This window comes from Trichomycterus rosablanca, chromosome 24 (genome assembly GCF_030014385.1).
Source record: "Trichomycterus rosablanca isolate fTriRos1 chromosome 24, fTriRos1.hap1, whole genome shotgun sequence".
Lineage (NCBI taxonomy): Eukaryota > Metazoa > Chordata > Actinopteri > Siluriformes > Trichomycteridae > Trichomycterus > Trichomycterus rosablanca.
Window position 1 is genome coordinate 16512210 of NC_086011.1, and position 11562 is coordinate 16523771.

Here is an 11562-nt window from a genome sequence, read left to right on the forward strand (position 1 = left end):
ACGTGTTCGTACAACCAAATAAAACAAACCATTACAGAATAAAAATCATTTTATTCTATCCACAGATTAATTCAAAGTATTTAACTGTGAAGAACGGGAAAGTTTTTTTCACATTCAAACAGAATTTATATTCTTTGTATAGTGTATGTGATTTTTAATCAGGCAGTACGATGGACGGTTCCACTCAAGGGCCTTCGTTCTTCTATATGCGATCTATATATCAGTAGATAGGCATAACTTAAAAGGACGTTATACAGTAGATGATTTATTTATCTGTGAATTTCTGCCACGGGTTTTTTTTGTACTTTCAGAAAGAAAAAAAGCTGTGTTCTCACTTCGTCGTCGAGGGTTGATGTTGAGTTGGCATCGTAGGTGTAAATCTGAGGGCTAAATGTTGTATAATAAGGTAAGTTAACATGTTATCTCACAGCTTAACGGCTTTGTGTTCAAGTTTGGATTTGTGATGGCTAACAGAAGTGTCTGCTTTAGCATGCATGCTTTTATAACCATGGACATTTACAACAGCATAACAACTGTACCTACTTTGTAGAATGATGATGAGAGTTAAAGCTCTGTGGTATTTCTGATTCTAGTAAATTAATGCATTGCAGAAAGAGAACAATAATAATGAAGAAAGGTTCCTGCAAATTTCTTAACTATTGGATAAAATTGTTCCCTTGAAACAAAGACCCAGAGCACAAATCAAAACTGGGTATAAAGTTTCTCATTCTGGGTAAATGAAGCTGTTGGAATGTCCTAATAAATTGTCTTATCTTAACCCTGTTGAGAATATGTGGACAGTACTAAAAGTCAAGTTTGTGCCAGAAAACCAACAAACCTGGTTTAAGTCAAGGATTCTACCAGAAGATTGTTGATGGCCGTTAAAAGTGGCTGGATGAGGTGAAAAGTTTTATATACAGATATAGAAAGAAAAGTTCCAAAAATCAGTGAAATTCAAACACTGTCATGATATACATGTGTACATATTTTAATGGATTTTATTTATATCTTGGGTGGCTGGTAGATAAAGATACCAAGCAAAGAGAAGCCCAAATACAAGCTTGAACATTACAGAAGTCTGTATCTAGTATATGTAATATGAGCAAACAGGATCATTATTTGTATAATTCACTGATTTCCTTTGCTTTAATTAATATGGATGTTCTTTCCTCTTTCCCGAGCTGATGCAGTAGCTTGCTTGCTTCACAAGGTGATTGAAGCAAAATGACACTACGAAAAGGTAAAGATCATCTAATTTTTCCCCTTTTGCACCCACTCTGGTGATACTAAATTGCCCTGAGCACTTTGGCGACCTCTGTCTGCCCCCTGCTCGAGCAGGGCGGCTGGCTAGCACATGTCTCCTCCGGCACGTGCCATCACGGTATAAAGATTTTTAAAGAGTGCCTGAGCTTGTACAGAGCACCACGGTACCTCTGTGTTCTTCAACCACACTGCACTCGGCTACGTCAGTGGCAGCACCAATTGGCCGTGTCTGAGGGAGGAAAGGTCGGATGCGGTTTCTCCGCATTGCCATTGCAAAATCTACCTCCACGGCTGGTCAAAAGCAAGTGGTGGGGGATTCACAGAGGGTATAGCATGTCTCACTATCTGTGAGAATCCAAATTTGTAAAAAATACAGTACAATTGTCATTTTTACCAGACGAACCAGTGATTGTTGTACCACCTGTTTAAAAGCTTTTTTTATGCAAGTCTGCACTTTCCTCGTTTCAGTGAACGTGGTGATCCTGGTGCTTCTCTCAATCGCCTTTTTAATCATCGTGCACCGCAATTTGCTCAACCTCAGTGATTTTCTAAAACAAGACAGTTCAGGTACCAAATCTTTGCACCTTTTTGAGCTAGATAGCTTTTTTGTAAAGATTTGCATCATACTATTAAATGAACTTCCATGTGTAATCCACAGATGCAGCTTCAGGTGCAATTCTGCCATTTGAGAGTGGATTCTTTACCGATCGTAAAGTCAGGACGGGCAACGAGATCCCTGTGGTGATCACAGCTGCTGAAGAAAGGCTGGGTGCCACTGTCACTGCCATGAACAGTCTGATCCGAAACAGCAAAGCCAGTGTTGTTTTCAACATTGTAACACTCAATGAGTCAGTTGGGCATCTCAGGTGGGTGGCATATTCATACCATGGTGGCTTTTTCATACCCATCTAACAAGTATTCAACCGTTAAAGTGTTTTTGTATTTTTGAGGTCAGGTACTGATGTTTGACAAGAATGCCTGGCTTGCAATTGACGTTCCAATTCATCCCAAATGTGTTCAGTGGAGTTAGAATTAAAGCTATTTGCCGGCCAAAACTCATTAAACTGTCTTCATGGACCTTGCTTTATGCAAAGGGTCATAGTAATGCTGGAACAGCAACTTCCCCAAACTGTTGCCACAAAGTTGAAAGCATGATTGTTTTTTTTTTACACCTATGTATAAAACATTTATAATAATAAGGATGGATGTCCACATACTTTTGGCTATGTAGTAAATACTGTATATTCATGTTTGCAATTGTGTAGCTTAACCACATGCCCTCATTTTTAGGACTTGGTTAAGTAAGACAGACATCAAGCACAAGATCATCACCTTCGAACCAAAGATCCTGGAGGGCAAAATCTCCTCAGATCCCCAGCAGATAGATTTAGTGAAACCGGTAATTACATCATTTCTTCTAACAATCTGGGTATATTAATGTGACCGTGACTTCTTTCTTATGAACGTATATATTTTTTTTAATTCAGCTAACGTTTGCCAGATTCTACATGCCAACTTTCCTACCTGATGCAGAGAAAGCTATTTACCTGGACGATGACGTGATCGTACAAGGTAGTCACACTGTGTATCTTCTTCCTCTCACATAAATGTAATCCTCACCAATTCACACACATTTACACACAGGACATACTGTAATAGGTTAATGAAATGCTGATTTTTTTTATTGTAGGAGATATCCAGGAACTGTTTGAAACAAGCCTGAAGGCTGGACATGCAGCTGCTTTTTCAGAAGACTGTGATTCTGCTTCCACCAAAGGCATTGTTAGAGGAGCTGGAAACCAGGTGAATATCGGTCTGATCCAATTTTTGCTTTAGCTTTAGTGTGTGTGTGTATGTGCTCCATATTCTCTTTGCTGCTTGCACCACCCACACGCTGGCCATGAAGGGCCGCAGCCCCATGTGTACCTCGACTACTAATCGCAAGCTAACACTGCATGTGACGTTTCTTTTCAGAACAATTATCTTGGCTTTCTGGACTTTAAAAAGGAGGCGGTGAGGAAACTGGGAATGCGAGCCAACACGTGCTCCTTCAACCCCGGAGTGATGGTGGCAAACTTAACCGAATGGAAACATCAAAACATCACGCAGCAGCTGGAACTGTTGATGGAGCGCAATGTCAAGTAAGTGTGCCAGTCCATCACAGACCAGCATGCCACTTACCTCTTTTTGGAAATCAATGCTGTCTGGTTTTATTTACGTTTTTACTACTGTCACAACTTCCCAGTTCAAGGTTGGTACAACCAGCAGCAGAATTGCAACAGGGAAGTTGGCAGTGGTTAGATTTGGAAAAAATCCAGTAATTCATCATGGGTGCCATCTGATATTTCTCCATTTTTGTATGTTTGATCAGGGAGGATCTGTACAGCAAAACACTAGCGGATAGCTTCACCACACCCCCCCTTCTGATCGTCTTCTACAAACGCCACTCCAGCATCGACCCCATGTGGCACATCAGGCATCTCGGTAAGGAACAATTCAGGAACTAGTATGTCTGCTTCATAAGCACAAGTGCTTTCACTTATTCCTCTTTACTTTATGTTTCAGGAGCTACTGGAGCTGGAAATCGGTACTCGCCACAATTCATCAAAGCTGCCAAGCTCCTCCACTGGAACGGACACTACAAGCCCTGGGGAAGAGCCTCGTCCTTCACTGAGGTCTGGGACAAGTGGTACATTCCAGATCCTACTGGTAAATTTCATCCCATCAGGAAACACTCAGAGGACAAATAAGATGGAAGTCTGACCACCAGGATGCTTCAAAACGAATGAATTTTTAAGCACAGTGTATGTTGTTACAGTAAATAATGTGCACTGAGCAGTATGAGGGGTTTTACAGCTTTTTTCTCAGTGAAACATGGCTGTCTTTCTAAAAAATGAGATGCCTTTAACATTCACAAGTGTATTAAATACAGATTTGGACAAAGGGATGAGGATATAGCAAAGACGGATTTATTATAGTATATAGAAATTGAAAATAGCAGCGCCACTGTTCGACTTTCCTCACATCTGACATTTAAATCACTAAGAAATGATGATACCATAGCTGAACATTTTAGCAGCAGAACGTTAATGACTGATATAAGATATAATAATAATAATAATCTAAGAAAAACTGAAGCAAGATAGCGATTCTAAAATCCCACTGGTTTTTACCTTAGATTCAAAATAATGTATCAGTGGTGAGCTGCTCTGTGTTTAGGTTACGTACACAAAATCCATTATGGTATAATTCAACAGGTTTGGCTGTTACAAAAATAAGTGTCCCAGAATGATGTCTATACATTTAATGGTTTCGCCATACTATTAAAGAGCACTCACTCGTATTTTGGCTGGTTCCCAAACTATAAAACAAAATATTTGCAGCTGCTGCTTTTAAATTGGCACTCTGATACCAAAATCCCACTTGTTTCTGACAAATGTATGCACACTCAGCTACCTGGCCTGTTATTATGGGATGGCAGGTGTTAATACAGTCATAGGTGGTGGTATTTTTAATGTGGGTGGAGATTTACGATGAGTTTTTTTGGTAATTCTTGAACATTAACACTACATATTCTACATAGACAAAGGCTTGGTCGAGAACTTGAAACAGCATATGTATTTTATCATCACTTATATCAACCACTTGTTTAGACATCCCACATAGAAGAGAATCACTAAAAAGCTACCTCAGTCCTCAATGTGCATGTTATAAAAGGCCCAGCATTATTATAGGAAATCTTTTCTCTCTCTTTATTCCACTGTTACGGAAGACGTACTGCAGTGATAATTCAGTAAGCTACACTGGGACCTGTTTTTAAACCATTTGTAACTTGATGCCTCGTTTCATTTGGCTTTCCAAGCACGTTACACAACCACAGAGGGATTTTTTTTCATTACCTTCCGATTTTCCGTTAGTATAAATGTAAAACCTGCATGTTTTGTGTCCTCGCCGATTCTACCAAGCATCTGTTTTGCTTTTGTATAACATTTATAACAGCTACAGCTTCAATGTTACTGATAACGTGAACCAATTTGTATATATATGAAATAAAGTTGAGTATTATTAGTAATTCTTTGTCGTACTTTATTAGGTGCAACTATTTAGTACATACATTCACTGATTAATCCACATTCTCCATAAAGGTGAGCTTAATGGGTATACAATTACTTAATGTAGCCAGCTCATCTATTACTAGGTAATAAATAACATTGGGTTTTAGACTATACTCAGCACTGAATGTGTTCTTGTATAACAGCATTAGGTGCAGTAGTGTTGTTGGGATTGTTAAATACTGTTTACCCTCACTGATCTCTTTATTAGGAACACTTACCTGTTCACACCCAGTGTACAGATAAAGACTAGAGCTATTTTCATGCACAATGTGTGTTAATCGTCCTCTAGTCTTAATCAGTGGATACTTAATTTAGTAATTTAATAATTAAAATTAGTAATTAAGTACCCATTCACCTAATATGCTGTTAGAACATGTATGCCAGTGTAGAGTTGGCAAGAAATGTTTGTGTTGGTTGTTCTAAAAGCTTGTTTCTCATCATAGCACCGTGGGAAATCTAATGCTCATTCTGCAGCAACTACCAACCGTTCAGTGACTGGAAACATCAGTCTTGGTCCAATAAATGTGACAGCAAATCAAAGCCAAAAGAACAGAAAATTACAGTTTTAATCTTTTGTTGTATATACAACATAATGTATAATAATGTGTGTTCCGGACAGATTTCAGTCAATGCATTAATAGGGTGAAGGATGACCAGGTTGGCTGAGTCATGCAGGTAAAATCTGTTCTTCATACACAGAGAGGTTTATACAAAGTCTGTGCTGAAGTCATAGGCGTCGTCATCATCCTTCTGCTGCGCAGCCAACAGATCAGTGTTAACAGGAGTGGGCTTTGCTTTTCCTTTCCTCTTTTCACCTGTAATTTAAAAATGAAGATGAGTTTGAGGTTGACATGTACATTCATTTAATTCTTATCTAATTTTTAACTGAACAATGACACCATTGTTTGATGCAGCAGTGATCAAATCCTTTATTGAATTTATTCAGGTCTGTTAGGTATTAAATAAGAGAAACATTCCAAAACTGGGAAAACAGCTAAAAGTACGTACTTGTTTTCTGTCGAGATGATTTTGGTGTTTGTTTCTTCTTGGGTGCAGGAGCCTCAACCTAATGTTTCAACCAAGACACAAATATGTTACTACTGATGTCAGTATTAGAACACAATCACAGATCATCATAGGCAACTTATTTTAAAAACATATTGTGATTCAAAATCAATATACATTGTTTCAATCAGCAAGAACATAATGCCAGAATTTTGTTTTACAACAATCTCTTTTTTTGCCAAAAAACTTTTATGGCACTATGTAGTAAAATCTGTGGCTGTGGGAAAGTTTTCACCACACTGGTCACAAGTTTGAGTGCCAGCTACACTGTTTTATCACCTAACGCAAGCCCATCTGTGGCATCTTAACTTGTGAAATAATGAAAACTATGCTCAAAATGTGTTAAAAATAGTTAAACCAGCATTAACATTTAAGGTTCAGAGTCCCAGAGCTTTTGAATTATAGCCAGTTTTAGTCTGTGATTTGTAGGCACACTTGTAGGCATACCTCCTCTGTATCTTCAATCTCATCCCCATCCTCTGCGTGTTCAGTAATTTCCTCCTCTCCCTCATCCGTCTTTGCTGCTGCTACTGCAGTGGCTTTTTCTTGTGGAATCTCACCAGCGTTCAGCACTCCATTAGTCAAGCCCCTTGAGTTAAAGCTGATGGTACTGGCTAAACTTGGATTTCGCACTCCTAGGATTAACAAAATACAAATTAACATCTATAGCAAAGGGGAGACATAACACAGTCAATAAAAAGGGAACATACGTTTGATGATCTCCTCGTTGGCCGTCTTCAGCTTGTCCAGCTCCAGCCCCGTCTGCATCTGTGTAACCATGCTTTCAGTAAGGTGAGGAGGGAGGTTGCCTGACTCGGGTACTTTGCTGCAATAGCTTAGTTTAGCCCTGATACATAAACACACACAAACACAAAACAAGAACTTTAGATTCAGATTTCAAGTGTCAGAGAGCAATTCTAAATCAGAATCATAGTTATACCCCTAAAAGTTTACATACATGTGTTATATCTAATAACATGAACTTGTATGTAAACGAAGAACATACTAAGTCTGTTATAATCATCACTACACAAGCACTATGTACATGTGAGTAGCATAAGTTTGCATGACCTCAACTTACCCAGTCCAGTCATTGAGAAAAAACATTGCAGCTTGCTCTGTGTTGGGCAGTGAACCCTTCTGCAGGTAGCCACGCTTTTTGGCCAAGTAGGTCAAAAACTCCATGGAGTTTCTGTAGTCTGGGACGTTGTATTGCAGCATGATCTAAACAGAATACATAATATAGTGTTCAGAACAATTGTTACCCTTCATTCACAGGTGAGCCAAAACATTAGGATATGCTGTCCAAACACCCCACATGACAGCTGAAATAATCTTGGGGTATCCCTGACTGTAACAAGCACTATTGTTTTGAAATGGGCATTGCCATGCACATTTTCAGGAGTTTGTCCCAATGTTTTAGCAACTTCAATACAATATCAATTAACCAGTTCACTGGTTTAAAACAAAAAGAAATGTGTACTGATCAGTTATACTCACATGTTGCTGGTTGCACTGATTTAACACATGTCTGACAGTCTCTAGCGGATTCTCCTCTTTTTCCTCCACTTGCAGACTTCTCAGCGCCAGCTTCTCTCCAGAGTTCGAAGCAGTCGTCACAATTGCTGGACTGTCAATCAGCTTCACTGTCTTTGAGATATGCACTTCCTGCATACATCTGGATAAAAGCACAATAGTACAGCAATCACAGATTATATGCCTGATTTTGTTTATTTATTCAGTGCCTGTTAAAAAAAAAGACTTTGAAAATCAGTGTTGGATTGATGCAGACTTCATGGTCATGTCAGATCAATACACTTCATCATGCTTCAAAGATAACAAAAAATTAGTTACAGATGGCAAAGGTTCCCCATCCAGGCCTTAGTGATTAAAGAAATCAGAAAACAATACTCTGGTACTCTGAGCTAGGTAACTGAGAAAACAGAACAGTTTCTGTTCATTAATGTATTGAATAAAAAACAGCACTGCTCTGCACAAACACTGGGTTACAAAATACTGGGTTGCCAGATATTTGCCATGGCAGAATTTGGGATAAAAATGTTAGCTTGTCTTTACACAGAAAAGCCATGCAAACCACCGTCTCAGACTCAACTAAACAAACCGAGTTTTTAAAAATATACTCGTCACCCCGCATTACTATCAGGTTGTGCTTTAAACCTTCCCTGATCTTCAGATAGTAGAATCATATTTGTAGTGAGATGGCTAAGGATCAAAGAAAGCCAAATGCACTGGACTGGGAACCTCTGCTTTAGAGCTTTGATTATATTTTTACAATAAAAGAACATACTTGGTCATTCCTCGCTGAACTCCAGCATGGCACGCTCTTATTCCCTTCAGAGAGTTAATGATGCTGCTCTTCCCGACATTAGGAAACCCTAAAACATGCAAATAAATCACTATATTGCTGCAAAGCAAAAGCAAATGTTACTAAAACATGTAGAAAAACCCAAATGAATCAGAGTTGGATTATTAGTCATCAGTGATGTATGAAATTTGGATACTCATCATGTCATTTGGCCAAAACTTTATAACAGAAAAAAAACAGCAGAGTTAAATCCATGTATTACCGACAACGCCGACTTTGAGCATGACGTCAGTGCCTTTCTTGCTAGCGAGGCTGTTTAGTATCTGCATAAGAGAATCACAGCCAAGTGCTGCTCCCGCTCTGCTGTAGTCAACGGCCCTGTTAGCCACTCTCTGCTTCTTCTCAAGCTTAAACAATAAAACACAGGATACGATTAGTACATGATCAAAAGCTAATAGTGTGTGGTATTTACTATGTTGATTAAAAAACAAGTTCATCCATACCACAGTTCTGTCCTGTAGTTGTGTGGAGGCTTTAAAGGCAAACGTTGGACACTGTGCTTGAAGATACGCAACCCATTTCTGAAGATTGTCTTTAGGTATAAGATCTATTTTGTTTACTACAAGCAGCAGCCTTTTATTTCCTTCGTGCTTCAGCACGGCCTCTTCCAGCTGAGGACAGCGACAGCCCATAGGATCTCTGGCATCCAGAACCTCCAGTATTACATCAGAAGCTTCAATAACCTACAGGAGACAGGACATGGTTAGTGTTAAGTGTTTCTACCTCAAGCAATTCATGACCCATAGAAGCCATTACTTTTGAACTGTGAGATTTTACCCAAAAACAATAATGATAAAGTCATGGGTAAAGGTCTGCGGCTCCAGGCGCTTCCGAGCACCTTTAAATCTACCCCATTCTTACCGCTCAAAAATTAAAACATGACAGACTACCTTAATAATTAGTTAACATCTTATTATGCCAGTACATTTTAAGCACTGGAGCCTTAATTCAACCCATGTAGTTTTAAAGGCACTTATTATTAACAGACAAGTAAACACATTAAAATAAGTTTTACCTTGTTTATTTCATTGCATCTGAACTTCTTGGCACTTTTCTCCTTGGCAACAGCTGCCCTCGCTTCTTTCTGAGCCTTCACCTTTGCCTCCTGAAAAAGCACACCAGTTAAAAACACTGACAGAAGTCATAATTAATGGTAGAAATAAGAGTTGCTATTTGGACAAAGCATTTACATAATGTCTATTAATAAACACCATATTACTTTTTTTGCTTTTTTCGTTTTGGACTCTGTATCGGCGCTGCTTTCCTCTTTGGTCTTCTTTCTTTTCTCTGCTTTTCCCTTCTGCTTGAGTAACTTGTTCTGTTCCTTCAGTGCCTCAAGCTGCATCAAGACAGTTTGATATTGGTTAGCAAATAATAACAACAGTTTAAAAAGCAGAAAAGAAGCTAAGTTACATGTCAGTTTCAGGGCACCTCAAGCTTTCTCTGCTCTGCTTCTCTGAGCACTTCCTCCTTAAATGGAGCACTATTCGGGACACCAACATCCTTCTTGGTCTTTCGTTTGATTCCACTCTTCTTGGCTTCTCTTCGAAGTTTTTTGTGATGTTCGCGAACCTGGGAATTTTTTGATAGATAATATACAGTGAGTCAATGTGCTTCATAGAAATAGATCATTCAAACAAGCATAAACATACAGGTATAAGATAAATGTAAATGAAACTCAGATAGACAGTAATTACAAAAAAAAACATACAATTTTTTAGTTCCACTTACTATAATCTAAGACATAACAACATAGCCAAAAGTATGTGTACACCTGACTTAAGCTTGTTAGGAAAATATAAAACCCTAGGCATTCATATCAATCAACCCCAATGCTCCCTTTGCAGCTATAACAGCCTCCACTATTCTGTAAAGGCATTTCTGTGTCACTGGTGTGGGACAAGAAAGTGTCAAATGAAATTAAAGTCAGAACCCCTGCAGGCCACTGGAGTTTCCACCCCCCATCCCACCCCACCCCACCCCACCCCACCACACCACGTCATGACTTATCTAAGGACCTGGCGTTCTGGGTATCCAAATTAAGCAAACCATACTATTAATGTGGTGATGCTGTTTACAACAAACATTATTGCTGGAGTGGGTTCTCATTATTTACTAGCATAAAAAATAGAAAAATAAAATTATTTATATCCAATTCAAATAAATATACCAAATAGCCAAAAATAAATAAATAAACATGAAAAGCAGCTGCATTATGACATTCTGCATGACTGTACTCACCTTCTTTTGGATTTTGAAGCGTTTGGCGCAGGTCATGCGCTTACTCGCATTTTTTAACTCTGAATACACAAACACACTTAGCATTAGCTTCCTTACTATATTACAGATTTTCAGCTTAAAACTGACACTAATTATTACCAATTAAAACACCACACTATCTAATACACTTAAAACACAGTTTTATTTAATAATAACCACTAAACTGTTAAAAAAAATATGTATAAATCAAACAAATGAACACATGCACTCACTCGGTCTCTTCATGGCTCTGCTGAACTGCACGCGCTGTCCCCACACGTGGACTCGACTCTTTCCGCTTCCGCCTCCTAACGGCAGATGCGCTGTTTTTTCCCCACCCGTATTTCACCAAACTCCACCTCTCTTAGGCATGATTGGTTCACACACGCAGCCTAAACACTCATCAATTTAATCTATTCATCCGGATTAGAATTGCGCTGGGTCCGGAGCCAACCAGAAAACACTCCTTACTCA

General features: G+C 38.9%; 2 protein-coding genes across 2 annotated transcripts; one reads left to right on the forward strand and one right to left on the reverse strand.

Annotated features, from left to right (window-relative positions):
- Positions 1-353: 353 nt before the first annotated feature.
- Positions 354-5318, forward strand: glt8d1 (glycosyltransferase 8 domain containing 1). Its single transcript, XM_062986497.1, has 10 exons — positions 354-406; positions 1182-1240; positions 1732-1830; positions 1922-2129; positions 2554-2662; positions 2751-2835; positions 2954-3066; positions 3238-3404; positions 3635-3747; positions 3829-5318. Exons 2-10 carry the CDS (start codon positions 1225-1227, stop codon positions 4011-4013), a joined length of 1095 nt encoding a protein of 364 aa, XP_062842567.1. The 5' UTR covers positions 354-406; positions 1182-1224; the 3' UTR covers positions 4014-5318.
- A 608-nt stretch (positions 5319-5926) lies between these two features.
- On the reverse strand, positions 5927-11372 carry gnl3 (G protein nucleolar 3). The gene is made up of 14 exons (XM_062986922.1): positions 11322-11372; positions 11071-11129; positions 10261-10401; positions 10049-10168; positions 9845-9934; positions 9273-9512; positions 9032-9176; positions 8752-8839; positions 7944-8121; positions 7525-7667; positions 7154-7290; positions 6891-7078; positions 6387-6444; positions 5927-6193 (listed from the first exon to the last, which is right to left on the reverse strand). The coding sequence occupies exons 1-14, from the start codon at positions 11332-11334 to the stop codon at positions 6084-6086; spliced, it is 1710 nt and encodes a 569-aa protein (XP_062842992.1). The 5' UTR covers positions 11335-11372; the 3' UTR covers positions 5927-6083.
- Between the last annotated feature and the right edge of the window lie 190 nt (positions 11373-11562).

Excerpts from the sequence above, each read along its gene's own strand:
- gnl3 (XM_062986922.1), bottom strand. Across the intron at positions 9,935-10,048 it reads AAACGAAAAAAGCAAAAAAA|GAGGCAAAGGTGAAGGCTCA; the intron begins GTAATATGGTGT and ends GTGCTTTTTCAG. Across the intron at positions 9,513-9,844 it reads GATGCAATGAAATAAACAAG|GTTATTGAAGCTTCTGATGT; the intron begins GTAAAACTTATT and ends TGTCTCCTGTAG.
- glt8d1 (XM_062986497.1), top strand. Across the intron at positions 2,663-2,750 it reads AGATAGATTTAGTGAAACCG|CTAACGTTTGCCAGATTCTA; the intron begins GTAATTACATCA and ends TTTTTAATTCAG. Across the intron at positions 3,405-3,634 it reads TTGATGGAGCGCAATGTCAA|GGAGGATCTGTACAGCAAAA; the intron begins GTAAGTGTGCCA and ends ATGTTTGATCAG.